Source organism: Pteropus vampyrus, unplaced genomic scaffold (genome assembly GCF_000151845.1).
Source record: "Pteropus vampyrus isolate Shadow unplaced genomic scaffold, Pvam_2.0 Scaffold471, whole genome shotgun sequence".
NCBI classification, from domain to species: Eukaryota; Metazoa; Chordata; class Mammalia; order Chiroptera; family Pteropodidae; genus Pteropus; species Pteropus vampyrus.
The window spans coordinates 917,381-934,473 of NW_011889252.1; the positions used below are offsets into that span (position 1 = coordinate 917,381).

A 17,093-nucleotide genomic window follows, 5' to 3' on the forward strand; every position below is an offset into this window, starting at 1 on the left:
GAGAACAAAGAATCCATAAAGATCTAAGAGGGATTAGAGGCAAGAGAAACAGGGTTTTACAAAATCTCAGAAAATACTGATAGGTCACCACATAGTAAACAGAGCTGCCAGGGGCCAATAGTAGATAAAGTAGATAACTAAAAGAGACTACTTTGTCAGTGGGCGAGTCACTGGGAACTATGGCAAGAACAGTTTCAGTGGAATGATAAGGGCAGAATCTTGACAAAGGGTAAGGAATGAAGAGGTAATAAAAAACATAGCAAGAAATTAGAATATTCTTCCAAGAATCTTGGATAAAACAACAATAAAAAAATAGTCTGGTAACTTTAAGAGTCAAGGAGCGGGGTAGATCTTTAAAGACAATTGAAAGTGTGAAATAGGCAGAGGAAAGAATCTTATAGTGTTTGGAGGGGAAATGAATAGATGGCACAAGATCGCAGAGGAGATGGAAAAGATGGAATCAAAAGCACAGGTGGAGCTGGCTTTGAGCAGGAAGAGAGACACCAAAATGTGCATGAACATGAAAGAGTGTGCATGCTGGGTAGCTGGAAGTTGGCAGGTGTTCTGCATTATTGTTTCTATTTACTCAAGAACTAGGAGTCAGATTGGATGCTGAAAACGAAGAGGCAAGGATCATAAGGGCCTGGATTAACTAAAGTGAATGGGAGAAGGATTGGTCTCCAGAATGTTACTGATAGGCTGAGATTACTGATATGTTACCGACAGACCACGCAGTAAACATGCGGGTATATGATTCATTCCATTTTACTCAAAGACCCAGTTGTAGGGAATGGATTAATCCAGGACTGTGTTTCCTGCATTGCTGGGGCAAAATGATAGGATTGCCCATTAAAGGCAAGGTCCAGGATTACTGGAAGAAGAAGAGAAGCCCGCAGGAGGCTGGTAAGCTAGCTGAAATAATAGAATCAAAAGATTTTGTATGTGTGAGCATTTAGAACTAAGGAAGTAAGGACCAACTCATCTTAGTTTTCTCAAGACTTTCCCAGTGTTAAAACATAAAGAGTCCTGTATCCTAAGAATCCTACATGCAAGTAGGGGCAAAAAAAAAGAGAGAGAGAGAGAGAGAGAGAGAGAGAGAGAGAGAGAGAGAGAGAGAGAGAGAGAGAGAGAGAGACTAATGCATAAGGCAACTTCTTCCAGGTTTTCACCAGCCAGTTTCACCTATAACTACTTAAGATTTAACCATTTAGAGTTAATTCACTTTCCTCTGCTCAGTCTCTCAGGGTCTTGAATTCTGAAAAACTGGAATACTTTTCTTCTGGCTGGCACTCCACATTGACAGTTCTCTGAGACAATTGTGTCTTCGAGTCCCTTCCCACTGGAGTTTACCAAATAGTGCCTTGTGGATTTTCAGACTTTTGGCTTCCCAACCCTTTGCCTCAGAGTGGATTCACTGAGCTACTCTGACCTCAATCCACCTACTCCCATTGAGTCCTTTTCCAGCTTTTCCTTCTGCCCTAAAATCCTCAGCCACTCCCTTCAGCTCTCCAGAGCCTTTGCTTCTTTTCAGGTCAATTAGCATAAGAAAAAGTATTACAAACAATTCAATTACCTTCCTGTCCTCTAGCCCATAAATACTCTTAAACCCCTGTTAGAATTTGAGTGGAAGAGATTTAGGTTGTTTTATTTGTTTTGAGTATAATAATCTAAAGAAAACATCTTCTTTTCCTAAACAGTAGTTGACTAGAGTACAGCTAGTTCCTTTTTTAAAGAATTATCCCCAGTTTGAACTTTTGGTCTTTTTCCCTGTTTTTTGTTTTTTGGGGTTTTTTTGAGTTTTTATTGAAGCTATATGCATTAAAGTGTGTAAAGTAACAAATAAAACTATGTGGCTTAATAACGGAAAAGAATAGTCATTATCTTCCTTCTATCTCTTGAGTTCCCACTCCCCAGAAGGGACCACTTTCAACTTTTTTCAGCTTATTTTTTTGGTGGCTACATCTATACCTCTCTAAAAATATATAGTTAAATCGCTACTTAATTTTTCAGTTCAGGCATCATGAGAGATATGCATCGCTCTTCCTTTTACAGATATACACTTGCCCCCTAAGCATGAACTTTTCCTATCAACACCTCAACCTCCCAAAATAAATTTTGATTAGATTAACATTTACTGTTTATCATAACTATGTAAAAGACTATTCATAACCAAACTATGTATTCTAGGATTACTTTTTATTTCCTGCATAACTTTGTTTTCCCTGAAAATAATAATTGTCTTTTTTATTTGTGTAATATATACTCAACTTATTGCTAATTCAACTCACTCTCCACTAATTTTTAAGTGACCTATTTTATCTTCTCTTGTTCCTAGTGTTCAGTGTCTTGGTATGGGTCTATTTGCTTTCATCATTAGGGACATTTACTAGGTTTTTTTCATTGTGGAAACTCCAGAGTTTTGTTTCTGAAAATGTTTATTTGTTGCTGATTTCCTCCCCTCCATTTTTATTTATCCGTCTAGAATTTGTTATTCACATATTTACCTCCTAAATTGGTCCTCTCGTTTTATTATTTTCTCTATATTTTGTTTGTTCTACTTTATCTTCCAGCCTTTCCAGTCTTTCATTTCTACTATTATATTTATAATTTCCAAAGGCTCCTTTTGTTTTCTGACTGTTGTTTAATAGCATGCTGTTCTTATATCATGGATGCAATATTAATCATAGCTTTATTGCTTGTTTCTTCTCCCTGAATAATCTTGGTTGCCTTCATTTTTTGTCGTTATTTATTTGTCCGTTTTGATCTTTATTTTTATATTAGAGGCTTTCTTCAAATGTTTGTAATCCTTGACCATCTGCTCTAATTTCAGAGTGGGGCAGCAAAAAGCTGATAGGTAGCTCTAAGTCTTAGGTGGGATTCATCTATAGTGTACCGCTTTGTCAGATGACGTGGCTAGGCTTTTTCACTGGGGAACTTCCAATGTCAGTATCTTTAGGTCTTCACTCTTGTGCTGGTCAGAGTCTCCAGAGAAATATCTTCCAAATTTATGTCTGGAATTACACAGAACTGGCATTCTTGGAACTGGGTAGGAAGAAGAGTATCAAGATCATATTCTATTAACCCAGGTTCTTTTGATTCTAAGCCTAATCATGTAACCACTACTCCTCCTCACCCCAGTTTAGTTTAACATGTGTTGACTACCTACCTGTGTCTAAACATTGTCTAATTAGACCTGTTGGTCTAAATGCTAGGGATAAAGAAGTCATTAGAACACCCTACTTCTCCCACCCCAGGTTCAATTTAAGTCAATAAAAGCTATTTAGCTTAAGATGTTCAAAGTTCTATGCTAGCATCATGGAAAGGAAAAATATCAGCGAGACATAGTTCCTATCTCAAGCTCATAGATAAGTGTGTGTGGGGAGTTGGAGGGTAGAAATAAATTATGGTTGTTCAGAAAGAAAAAAGATTCATCATGATTGTGGGAATATGAAGAAAGTGGTGATTCGAATTGGAACTTCAAAACTGTACAGGATTTTACAGAGAAGGGGGTGGGCAGGGTGCAAGCAAAAGCAAAGGCCCAAAGATCAAAATATCTAGAACTTTAAGAGTCTCGTTTTCCTCTCTGCAGGGTGATTCTGGAGGCCCCCTCCACTGCTTGGTGAATGGCAAATATGCTGTCCATGGAGTGACCAGCTTCGTTTCCAGCCAGGGATGTAATGTCTCCAAGAAGCCCACAGTCTTCACCAGGGTATCTGCTTACATCTCCTGGATAAACAATGTGAGTTCTCTCAAATGATGAGTTGACGCAGGGTCACCTGGAGACCCACACACTGGCTGGGTTGGGGAGCAAAAGTTGGGCAGGACAAGCCATCACCTTCCTCGCTACATTTATGTTTTACTCTTTTCTCTTCTCTCCATAGTGCACTTTCCCTCAATAATGCCGCCATCCCGAGTACTCTTTCACATACCCATAAAGCAGACTTTACTATATTGTTTACTGCTTAGGGTAAGATGGCAGTAACAAGATCTGAACCAGGCATATATCAGTGCTATCCTGAGTCGAAGCCAAGGGAAAAACATCTTCATAAGGCCTGCATGCTCCTGGACAACGGGAGAGGCATTAACATTTTCTCTGTTGAGATCTTTCTAAGGGCATTATGGGAATTCCTCTACCTTTTGGAAAGAGGTTTTCCGTCTTTAAACATACTCGAGGGTTAGGAGAGTCTCTACCTATACTGATCTAGCAGGAGAGACTCACAATTACATTCTGAATTCTTGTGGCATGAACATTGATTCACAACCCTTTCAAAGTCTGTCCTTGCCACTAAGTCCTGGGTGTATGCCTTATAACGTTGAATTGTCCTGACAGAGCAGAGACCTACTTTCTGCCCCACCAACCCTCTTGACTTCCCATAAACCCAGTATGGGGCCACACTCAACTAGAAGCCCTGGGGAAAAAAAGAAATGAGATGGGCAGAAGTAACTGACTGTGGATATAACTGGCTTTTCCTTCAGGTCATTGCCAAAAACTGAGCATTTTCCTGAGCACAACGGACATCCCAAGGCGATTCTTCAATCCAGAGTAGGACTTGAGGCCATCAAGAAAAAATATTCTAGGAGACTATTGAGCCAGACACAGAAAGGCAAATAAAACTGCATATACATTACCATCCTGTGTCTTTTTATTTGTAATTGAGCCCTCTAGGAGAGTGTAGTTATAGGACCCAAGTTGGATTTCACCACATTTCTGGGCTAGTTCTTCCATTTGCTGCCACTTCTACCAGTTCACAAACTAAGCCAAGTGGGAGTGGTTTTACATTATTCTTTTTGAATTATTTTAGGATTAATCTATCCATTAATCTGATCATCTGTCCTTCTTCCTATGCATATTTACTATATTCAAAGGCACAGAAAGCTTTTAAATATTCTTGAGTGACTAAATGTGACCTGACTCTCCCAGGTATATTGTGGGTGCCCCCTTCTTTTGTTTTCACCTTTAGTGCCTATAACAGGTGCTCACTCCAAGGTCTGAGTGATGGTAACTTCATACGACAATATACTAGAGATAGGAGTATAGGATTAGGTGGTAGGTCAGATGCCAGCAGACAAAGAAAGTGAAAAATTAGAAAGGAGACTAGGAAGGAAGGAATAGAAATAAGGAGAAAAAAGACACCGAACAAAGAAAAGAAAGGATAATTGGAAAGAGGCAGAACAAAAAGAGAGAAGACATAACAATAAGGGGCTTCAAACTAAGTAAGAGCCAGCGCTTCAAGACTGGAACTAAAATAGGCAACCAGATCCGGGGTCTTATAAACCACAGAGAACTGGGAAGCTGATAATTTGCCCTGGGTAAGGCTCAGTGTGTTAGAGTGGACTGCGATAAAGAGGGAACTGAGAGGAGAAGGCTAAGAAGATGAGAAGCAGCTTTCCACAGCAATCACTGAGGACCAGACATGAGGGACAAGGGTAGTTAACATAAGAGAAATCAGCTAAGACTAGTCCTGGAATTTGTAGGCTAAGTCAGCAGAGGCCTCTAGAACAGTGTATAGACTATAAGAAACTGGCTGGAGTCAAGATGCCTGTATTCCTAATCTCAGTTCCACAATGAAGGAATGAGTAACCTTGGACAAGTCACTAGCCCCTTCTGTGACTCAGTTTCCCTATCTAGTTAACTTCTAAAGATTGTTCCTGCTCTAACACTACATGATTTAGTGACCAGCAATGTCAGTTCCCAAGAGATTGGCACTGAAAAGAGTTTCTTAGCAGGCTGCATTGCTGAGGATGCTGTGGATTCCTGAGAGTGACACAGGTATTGGCCTCCTGCTAGTGACACACCTGTTATCACCATCTCTCAGTTGTCCCCACAGTACCACCATTCTCAGAGCTTCTCTCTACTTGTCCCCAACATTAAGTCTTTCCATTTTCTTCACTCTGCCCCTTCTAGACCATTCCCACAGCTAACATTCAGGATAAACCCTATTGACCTATTACCTGAAAATGTTGTATCACTCTCTGTAAATTAAGAACATATATAACATTATAATCATCTGATTACCAACCTTTCTCCACTTCCAGACATTAAACATCTGAGGTCAGGAATCACATTTATTAATTCATCCTTAGCTTCACAACATTCAGTAATGCCTGTCACACAGTTAACCCTAAGTGCAGAACATCTATCTGGGGCAATGACTTGGAAAACAAGAGCAGACAAGGGTCTCTAAATTTGTCTCAGGTCTCCAGCCTCTCTCCCCACTCCTTAGAAGCGTATTTTGACCCTCTTCCCTACTCTTACTGTAAAATCCTTGAGTAAATGGTTCCTCCAAACCTAGTGTCCTAATTTCCAGCTATCTCATCAGACGGGCCAGGCAGTTAACTTCCATCTGGAGACCTTCTACCTAAAGAAGCAACAGTTGTAATCTCAGCAGTCTCACCCCAACTTTCACAGTGTGTCTGTCTTCACATTCTGCCTCCTTCTAGTACACTGTACCAGTTTTATCTAGGTAGAAAAATGTGTTCCCCATCCCTAGCACAGGCTCTAGACTCTTCCTCAGTATTTTTTCCAGGATCTTCTTCTTTCCTAAGGACTTCCATTCCTAGCTCTACCTCAGCTGTTCCTCCCTTTGAAAATCAGGTCTGGAGTCCTGTCCCATTTCTGCACTCTGTCCCTACTAGTTCTAGGCTTACATCTAACCTCTCTGATAGAGGCTTTCCATCTTTAAAAACTACAACCTGAAGGAGTACGTTTTACTTGGCAGTATACATATCTGTATAAGTGAAACGCATTTTCCCAGACAATAAATACTCTTGCTGAATGGAAATCACAATATTTTCTACCCAATTGTGTATTATTTTCCAGCACTGATCAATTAGCTAATTGGCTTTAGAGAACAAATGAGTCTTGGCCCTCTTTTAAAAACTCTGTTCAGTGGCGCTGGTATTCCTAAACCTTAGGGCTGGAGAACTCTGAAGTTGGTCTTGAATGAGCACCGCCTGAGGGCAAGACCAGCACCTCCCCTGAGCTCCCCACTTAGCCCCTCACCCGCTGCCCTGGACCGCACCCTCTAGCTGGACTGTGTTGGGCCATGGGGAGGGCCCCAGAGGTCAATGCTGGCTGGGCTCCTGTGGGCCTCCAAGTGGACCTTGCGGCAGGTGCCGGGGTGGCCGCTATATGGGCCCAGGCTCGCTACCCTGGGTTTTGGCGGGGGCGCCTCAGGATTGTCTGAGGACAGCCTTGGCGTGGTCCCTAGGCGGCCGCTGGGTTGGCTCCCCGGGTATCGCTCGCAGAGCTAACAGCCCTGGGGGGAAGTAGGGGGCCCGCCCACCAGGGCCGGATGCGAGGCATGACGGGAAGCCGCACTTCCTCCTTGGGGGCCTCCAGAAAACCACAGGGCTCCCGGCCCGGGCAGGCCACCCCCGGGGAGCAGGCAGGATGGCTGAGGGCAAGGCGGGCGGCGCTGCCGGCCTCTTCGCCAAGCAGGTGCAGAAGAAGTTCAGCAGGGCCCAGGAGAAGGTAGGTGCCAGCCTCGCCGCCTGCCCGTCAGTGCCGCTGGCAAGGAGCCAGGGCCAGAGGCGGCGAGAGGGGTGCGCTGGGTACGCAGGGGACCGGGAGGCCAGGGCCGAAGAGAAGGGTCTCTGGCTTCCCTGGGGAAACGGGAATGGGTGTCCATGTAAACAGGCCGACCTGAGAGAGACTGAGAACATCACCCTATTTGGGGCAAGGATGAGGGAAGCCGAGGAGACAGCAGTCTCTCTCAGGAACCTTAAACAACGCTTAAGCTGACCCAGAAAAGATGAAGGAAAGGAACTAACGTTGACGACTGCTACGTAGCAGTTTTTGTCCTAACAATCCAGCAAGGATGGTATTTTACAGATGATGAAATTGACAGTTCAAAGGGAGTAATTTCCCCAATGTCGTAAGGCAGCAATGAGCCGTTGTGCTGCCGATTGAGTGGCACCAGTTGGCTTGGACTGGGAGTCCAAGGATTAGAGTCATTCAGCATGATTCTCTCTGTACCTAACCCTGCCTGGCCTCTGGCAAGGTTGTTTAAGGTGATATAAGAAGCAGTAGCCGGTACCTGCTTCCTGTACTGACCCAGGGTTATGAGGGAGCATCTCTTTTTAGATTATGTTCCTGGTTTGCTTTTGGTGGTCTTCAGCACTAGCATTTAGGTAGGCTGCCTACCTAGGTAGATTGTGTAGACACTTAACTACACATTTTAATTGCATTCTTGTTTCTACCTACCCAGAATTTTTTTTTTTTTTTTTTTTTTTTTTTTTTTTTTGCTTCTAACCTGAACCTCTGTTCTCCACCTGTCAACACTCTGGTAAATAAGATGGTGTGGGAAGATGAATAAGCCAGAAGAAAAAGGGGAGGGAGTTGTAAGAAGGACCTGACACAGCGTTGTTTTCAAAGGTTTCATGATCTTAGAAGTATTTAGATGAGCATCACATGCTTAAGAATGGAAATATTTGTGTCATCTCCTAAAAGCAGAGCACTGGCATGGGTCCTGGAGAGATTAAAAGCAACCAGCTCTCCTGAGTGGGATTATCAACAGAGAGTTGATGTAATGTATAGTCCCTATATCTTTAAGAGACTCACAATGGAAGGTAGAGGGGGATTAAAAAAAAAAAAGGGAAGCGAAGTCATATGAAAGAACTGAGGAAAAGGGGAAAATTTCATGTGGCTAGACTTTGTTACTTCACCTCACCCCAACTTCATCTCAATCATGGTTTCAACCTCTCCAAAGGCTGTCTTGTTACTGATCTGATAGATATCAGTCTATGGGAAGGTCTGTTTAGAAGCAATTTGGAGAAAGGAGGTACTAGGGAAGAGGGGAAGGCTAGCTACCCTATGGGTTGGAAAAACAAAAAGAAAACCCAAAAGACAAAAAACTTATGGATTATAGTTATTTTTAAAAGATACAACAATTGATTTTACCTCACTAATTCACCTTATGTCCTCATCCAGCCTATCATCAACGTTATGTTCTTGCTCTGGGATTTCTCTCCTTTTCTAAGCATGGACTCCTAAGCCTTAGGTAGATAAGTTCCCTGCCCTGGGCTTCAGATTTCTGCATCTGTAAAATTAGAGAGTTGATGTTCAGTGATTTGGAAACTCAATGTGGTAAGGACACCAAAGTGAGAAGGGAGAGGGCTCCTTGAACCTCAGAGTCATACCTCCTAAAGGGACAACCAGCCTCCCAGATACACCTTGTTTTGCCTCATCTGAATCCTTAGAAGGCAGAGAGAGGAGTAAACTCAAATCTGCCCTGGGGAATTTCCAGGTTGTTGCAGAAAACAAGATACTCTGAACCCAGACTTAGATATAAGAGCAGGCAGAAGTTGAACTTGGAGTAGTTCAACTGACACCCTAGAGATAGACTGCTTCCTGGATTGAGTTGTAATGGCCTGGAATGTGGAGAGGAGCTCAGCTCAGCCTGCCAGAGTCCTTGAGTCTTAGGAAATTATTTTTATTTTTCTATTGTTGAATGGGAAGTTACCAAAGGCAAGGAAAAGGTGGGAAACTTACGGTCAAAAGAAAGGACTCCTTCAGACACTTTGCAATCTATAAGCAGTTGGCTATAATCTGAGTAATATGTAATAGCTAACATGTCAAATAGTCACATGTCAAATATCAAGTGCTTACTATGGACAACGCACAGGAATATAAGAAAGACATGACCTTCCCCTTTATGAAGCCAACATTCTCATGATATGATCTCACTTCATCTTTTCAACCCTTAAACATACTATTAGTATCCCAATTTTAGAAACGAAACAAGACTCAAAAGAGATTGGCACATGGCAGAACTGTCACTGGAAACCAGGTGTTTTGCCTTTGGATGCCATCCTCAGGCTGCTCAATTTACAGGGTTCCTAATAAACCACTCTGACATCTGTGCCTCCCCACTTCCTGCTGGCCTGCCCACTTCCTGCTGATCTCTCAGGAGCGGGAACACTTTTGCTCAGGCCTACTCCTCTGAAAAGCTAGGAATGAAAGTCTGGTGACTTAAACACAATGGAAATGAAGCATTCTTGTTTTATTTTCAAGTTCCACCCAGACTCAACATGAGACTGAATTCAAACTGGCTTTATTGTGTTTTTACAATATGATACATCTTCACATTTCAAGCTAATGTTTTTACTGTTTGTGATTGCTCTGTGGCAAACTTCTCAGGTTTCCCCTGAGAAAGGGCATTGTTTACCAGTCCTTTGTTGGCCTTTTCCTCTGTTGACTTTTACTCAACTTGTTACCCAGAGGGTTCAATCAACAATATTTAGAGAAAAACTCCTTTGTCCAGGATTCGGGCTGGACCCAAGAGGGAATTTAGAGATGAGTAAGAGACATTCTTGTCTGCCAAAAGCTTAAAATCTAGTTTGTTTGTTTTTTAAAGTAAAATGATCTGAGAGATCTGCACATTTGTGGGAATTTAGAGGACAGAAAGATTGGGAAGAGTTGAGGGAGGTTTTGTAGTTGATGCAGAATTTAAGATAGGAATTGTGGCTAATTAGTAGTTCCTCAGGCAAGTAGTAAGAGAGCATTCTAGCTGAGGAATGCCAGCATGAACAATGCATGGTGCCTGGAAATCCTTTTAGGCAGAATAGTAAGAAATGCAGCTGAGCTGGAGCACAGGGAGTGATGGAGGGAAAGGCTGGAAAGTATATTAGAGCCATATCAAGGAGAGCCTACTTTAGCATATATCCTGAAAATAAGGATCTCTTACATAACTATAATATCATTACTGTATACCTAAGAAAAAAATTATGAAATTCCATAATATCTAATATTCAGTCCCTATTCAGATTACCCCAATTGAGAGAATTAACTAAGGTTTAGTAAATGATTATGAAGAAGGATCGTGGTGAGAAACTATAGCCACCAAACATGTCTGCAGTGATTTTTTTTTTTAAATCTATACCCCAATCTATACAAAAAGTAAAATAAATCAGTGAATACTGGAATATTCTTCACCTGTTTCACCAGTTGTTAACATTCTGCTACATTTACTTTCTCTCTTGTCCCTGCTCTTTCTAAGTATCTATATTCTAACTTTTCCACTGCTAATCCAGGTAAATTGAGGAGAGTTCTTAGTGCAGGACTTTAGAGATTGGTATTACATGGGCCTTCATTAGAAAATGATCCAAACGTAGAATTTATTCTTTCAACAAACATCTGTGGAGCATCTGTATATCCTCTTCCCTCCAGGAGCTCTAGTTGAGGATGAATGTCTACAACTTAGATCCACAAGGTGAAACATGGCCCTGTTGCTTATGGCAACAAATGATTTTGGCCCAGGGCACTGAGTTATATTTCCAGGATTATAATACTCATCTTTTCAGTTTCAGAATTGAAGATGAGAGTGTTCCCTGGCACACACACTCCCACACCTTTCAAGCCTTTTTGCCTTGAACCTTTTGGGGATTCGGGATAGAGGTCTGCTTCAGGGTGTGCCATACTGACTCTGGACTCAGTTGACTCCTCTATCCTATTGGCCCCTTCCATCTAAGAAGAACCGTGCCCCAAGCAAAGGAAGGGAGGGGTAGCAGGAAGGAAATGAGAGCTGTGGTAACCACTAAATAAGGTGGTTTTGCAACTTTCTGATAGAGGACAAAGTTCTTCTGGGGGAAGAGGGTGGAGCCAGGGAAGATGGCAGATTCTGCACACCCAGGACTGGGTGTTAAGTAAGATGGAGTTAGAGACATAGACAAACACTTATGGTTAAACTGAAAAGGAAATAAAGACATAGTTACAGGAAAGGGAATGGAACTAGACATAGTGATAGTGGATTTGTATTGAGTACTCAGCTTAGGGCAACACTGTGAAATCTATTTACATGTATAATATTGTTTAATTTTACCAACAATCCCAGGAGATACTATTGTCTCAATGGGGAAAGGGAGTTCTGTAAACTAAAGCTTAAGTCAGTGGTCCCCAACCTTTTTGGCACCAGGGACCGGTGCTCCTATGAGAATCTAATGCCTGATGATCTGAAGCGGAGCTGAGGCGGTGATGCAAGAGCTGGGGATTGGCTGCAAATACAGATGAAGCTTCACTTGCTCTCCTGCTGCTCACCTCCTGCCATGTGGCTGGTTCCTAACAGGCCACAGGCCAGTCCCAGTCCACAGCCCAGGGGTTGGGGATCCCTGGTTTAAGTGATTTGCCCAAAGGCTTATAGCCAGTAAGTAGAAGGGCAAAGAAGGGAGCATATATCTATTCATCTGACTCCAGAGCCCTTGATCTTAACCACTATAAAGAGATCTCCAGAAGTGAGGGACACTAAACCCAGGATTAAAAATGAAGACATTTGGGTCAGAATCTCTACGTAGAACCTTTCTCACTCCTAATACCTGGGCAGTCTTGCAGCCCTTCACAATGAGACTCTTAGTCTCCCTTTCTAGTTCCCTTACCCAAATTCCCCACAATATACCCTAAACTAGCCATGCTGAGCCATCTATCTCAGGAAGCTATTGTAAATCTGCATACTCCTTTGCCGATGTTGTCTTTGCCTAGAATCCTCTTTCCACCTTCACCCTTTAAATCCTATTCCAATCTAGCAAAATCTTATTTCAAAGCCCAGCCCATTGGTCCTCTCCTGTATCAGTCTCACTCCCCTTCATGTTATAAGTATTAAGTATCTATTTGCTAGATACTGAGAAATCTAGATGAGTAAGGCAAGTACCCAGTCCTCAAGGAGGTCATGGTTTAGGAGACATAGATAGATAAATATAAATAAAACAGTAACAGAAGTGCATAAAGATACAGAAGTTGAAAGTGCTTAGGAGGGAGTGATAACTTGATTGATAAGATGAAGTAGATATGATTAAGTGTCACAACAGATATAGAGTATGAATATGAATTGCTTTTTTTTAGTGGCCTGACAGACAAGGTGGGGAAGAACATTTCAGAAAAATGAAACAGCATCGACAATAAGCAGAAGTGTATAGCTTATTCAGGAAATGAATAAAGTATTAGGGAGAAAGACTTGCAGGAAGGAGGACCAATGAGAGCTGAAGCTAAATGACAAGTTAGATCATTAAGACTTGTATGCATGCACGGAGAGCTTAACTATAATTTATAGATACATAATAGGTATTTAATAAAAAATTGTTGAGCAGATAAATGGAAAATTATTAGAAGGTTTTAAGCAGCAGCATGATAGGACCATTATAGCAGACAAGGTGAGAAACAGTCAGGGGCTGGACTGAAGAAGCTATGGCAATGAGACTGGAAAGCGTGGGATGATTTCCAGAGATGAACCTGCTGAGGGATTCAATGAAGGAGGTGAGAGAAAAGTAACCGAGGGCAAGAAGCTCCTGAGATTCCAGCTTGGGCCTGGGGCATGGTGGTGCCTCCTTCCAAAATGGGTTACAGGTAGAAGAGTCAGGACTTTCTTATATCCACATAATTGACTGTCTCCTATGAGAATAGGTAATATATATTTTTCATTTTCATATCCTTTGCATTAGCACTGAGACCAGTATGATGGTTGGCTCTCAGGATCCTGATGGAGAAGAGATAGACATGCATAGCATTCATCTCTGAGTTTCAAATGCATTTTATCAGGGCTTCTCAAAGTTTTCCACAAAGGCCCTCCTCATAAGGGAAGAGTCTCCTGCCTACCTCTCTATCTAACTTCATCTATCTACAAGAATCTGTGGCTATGGCTGGAAGAGGGTCTCTCAAGTGAAAAATTTCTTCCAGGCTCATGTTTTATCTTTAAAAGCCATGCACATGTTACATTCTTCTTATTAATCCTTTTTAAAATATAATACTCTCCCCATATCTTGACAACCGCCCCCCGCCCCCCGCCAAAAAAAAAACCTCTAAATAATGAGGTTTTATATATATCCCCTGGCACACTGTTGCCTACCCCAGGAGTATCTGAATTTGAGAAGTACCACAGAACATGATTGTTTATTCAGCAATGTGCTATATTTCTCTTTCTATTGGGCTGATATGAGTATGGCAGCTCTTTAGTTGCATCTGAGACTCTGAAAGAAGCCAAGGTCATATGACTGTAACCTTATGGACCATTCCCACATGACTGTAACCTTATGGACCATTCCGACTTATATCCCCAGGTACTACAGAAGTTGGGGAAAACTGTGGAAACCAAAGATGAACGGTTCGAACAAAGTGCCAACAACTTCTACCATCAACAGGTAATCTGGAGGTTGGGGAAGGGAGCTTAGAGGAAGAAAGAAGACATGAGGGCTGAGTGGCAAAGAAACAGCAGATTCTTCAAACCAGCAAGCATCCCTACTAACCCATCCTCCCCCCAGGGGTAAAGACCACAGGGTGCCCTGCTACTCATCCTTTCCCTGGAACCAGAGAAACATACCTTTCCTGTTCCTGACACTGGGTTCTGGGGAGCAGATGAGTGTTGTTTTCCCTTAGTGGTTCCCCCAGGGTACAGTGGCATCACCAGGTCCTTACAGAAAATCAAAATGAGTCCCTGCCATTTTGTTCACTTCCCAGTGTACCTCTCTCCCACTCTAGGGCTCTTCTCACTTCGATAGCCCCGTGTTTTCCTTGTGGCCACTACATCTCCCTTAACCTAAGCCCTTTATTCTAAAATAATACCTCCATCTTTCACCATTCTCATCAACAAACCTCTTTTCTCACTATTCCTTCTGTCTTCACTGGATATTATGGCTAATTATATGTAGAAAATTCACATTTAAAAGTGGGTAACACTATGGCCATGCCACCCTGAATGTGCCCAATCTCATCTGATCTCGGAAGCTAAGCAGGGTCGGGCCTGGTTAGAACTTGCATGGGAGACCACTGAGGAATACCAGGTGCTGTAGGCAGTGAAAAAAAAAAAAAGTGGATAACAGAGGTTTAACCTTCTGTAGAATATTCGACCTTCTATCTCCATATGCCATTCATTGTGCTCAGTGCTTTATACACATCTCATTTAATTCTTACACCAGTCTTGGAGATTGTGATTCCTTCTTAATAATAGAAGGGAGTTGTTAACTGAAATGAATATCCAGTTACATTGCAGTTCTAATACTGACTACCCAGAGTTTGGTCAAATTTCACAAGTTAGGTCAAATTTCACGGGTTAAGGGTACAGTCCCACATTAGACTGCCTCACTTCAGACACCAGCCACAAGCCCTGGAGTTCTTAGGCATCCTACATTTCTGACCAACTGGCTACCTGTTCAGCTTTCCTAATTCACTAGAATGACTCACAAAACTCAGGAAAGTGCTCTGCTTACAATTACAGTTTTATTATAAAGAATACAAATCAGGACCAGCCAACTGAAGACAAATAAGGTGAGGTCTGGGAGGGTTCCAAATGTGAAGCTTCTGGGTCCTTAAGACACGTCATCCTCCCAGCACATTGATGTAAGTATTACCAATCAGGGAAGCTCACCCAAGCTTCAAGTGTCTAGAGTTTTTATTGTGATTTCATTACATAGTGAATCATTGGCCATGTAATTGAACTTAATCTCTAGCTCCCTTAATCTCATCCTCTCCTGGAGGTTGGGCCAGTACTACCTGTCTCAGAATCCTAGCCCTCTAATCTCGTGGTTCATCTTTCCAGCCTGATCAGCCACCATCCTGAGGTAATGTCTGAGGGGCCCACCATGAATAACAAAGACAGTCTTGTCACTCAGGAAATCTCAAGGATTTGGGGGTGACTTCCCAGGAACGAGGGTACAACATCAGTCAGTTAATTGAATTAGATGGAAGGTAATCTTTAGAATTATATTGAAAGGATATTAGCTATCATCTAATTCAGTAGTTTCCTGTAGATCAGAATCATCTGGAAATATTTTTAAATGCAAGGTCTTTGGTTGGAGGGCCTAGGAATCTGTACTTTTTACTTGTTTTAATGGAAAACTTCACATATATACAAAGATAGAAAAACTTGTATAATGAATCCATATGTACCCATCACTCAGCTTTGATAATTTATCAACTCCTGAGAGTCCTGTTTCACCATTGTCTCCACCAACTTCCCTCCATCCTTGATTATAATGAAGCAGATAAATTCTTTTTATCTATAAAAATTTAGTTATCTATCTCTAAAGATAAGGACTCTTAAAATATAATCACAAAACCATTATTGTACCTAAAAATATTTTTCTATGTTCACACTCCCCTAATTGTCTTTTTTTTTACAGTTTGTTTACATCGGCAACTTGTTAACATATAAATCTCTTAGCCTTAAGATTAAATCTCTTAATCTGTAGATTTCTAATCCCTCCTTTTTGCAGTTTATTTGTTAATGATATTAGGTTTTCCTGCAGTTTCCTGCAGTCTAAATTTTGCTGATTAAATCTCTTTGGTATTTTTTGACGTGTTCCTCTGTCTCTCGTATTTTCTAAAAATTAATAGTTAAATTTAGAACCTTGATGAAATTAAGATTTTTTTGTTTTTGTTTCTTTTGGTGGCAAGAATATTTATTGTAGGTGTTCTGTTCTTCCATCTGGAAGATGGCACATAATATCTGGTTGTTGTCTGGTTTTTTGTGTGATATTAACAGCTATCGATGATCATTAACTCGGGAATCTGTGTTTTACATTAAACCTACTAGGTAATTATGATGTAGCTGCTAGTCTGAGAACAGCATTTAGCAACCACTGATCTAGTCTGACTCCTTTGATGAGAAACAGAATCTGACTCAGAGAGAAGTGATTTCATCAAGATAACATAGCATAAGAGTTACAGAGCTAGGATTCAAACTTAAACCCTGTGCTTTTCCCCCTGTACCTCAGTAGGAGGTCTCCCTGGGCCCCTTCTCAACTCCAGTTACTGTTCTGCTTCCAACTTCAGCATGAAAGGAATAGGAATCAGTAAGCTGACACCCACTTTGGAAGGTTTCCAGCTCTTGTCCCGTTCTGTCTCTCAGTACTTTTCCTCTCTTCCTTATAGGATGGATCTACAATGGCAGATATGTGAGTAGAAAGGGTAAGAGATGAAGGAGGGGTCATCAAGAAGAAAAAGAAGATCAGATAGGACAGTTTCTTCAGAATTCCCCGTGCAAGCCCACCAACTAAACACTTGATAGGGGAAATATATTTGAGAAATAAAATGGAGTTAGATTAGTAATAGGGAAAAACTTTTCCCCTGAGATACATCACTATATATAGATATAGATACATCTATAGTA

General features: G+C 41.6%; 2 protein-coding genes and 1 pseudogene across 2 annotated transcripts in view; all 3 read left to right on the forward strand.

Moving 5' to 3' along the window:
• Nucleotides 1-4,505, forward strand: part of CELA1 (chymotrypsin like elastase family member 1) — a 13,150-nt gene extending 8,645 nt beyond the window's left edge. Inside the window, exons 7-8 of the mRNA XM_011382363.2 lie at nucleotides 3,590-3,739; nucleotides 4,477-4,505. Coding sequence (XP_011380665.1) covers nucleotides 3,590-3,739; nucleotides 4,477-4,494 — 168 coding nt within the window. The 3' untranslated portion in view covers nucleotides 4,495-4,505. The remainder of the gene's footprint in view (nucleotides 1-3,589; nucleotides 3,740-4,476) is intronic.
• A 2,796-nt stretch (nucleotides 4,506-7,301) lies between these two features.
• Nucleotides 7,302-17,093, forward strand: part of BIN2 (bridging integrator 2) — a 28,471-nt gene continuing 18,679 nt past the window's right edge. Inside the window, exons 1-2 of the mRNA XM_011382365.2 lie at nucleotides 7,302-7,474; nucleotides 14,047-14,127. Of these exons, the coding sequence (XP_011380667.1) occupies nucleotides 7,394-7,474; nucleotides 14,047-14,127 (162 nt within the window). The 5' untranslated portion in view covers nucleotides 7,302-7,393. The remainder of the gene's footprint in view (nucleotides 7,475-14,046; nucleotides 14,128-17,093) is intronic.
• Nucleotides 14,660-14,778, forward strand: LOC111732586 (annotated as a pseudogene).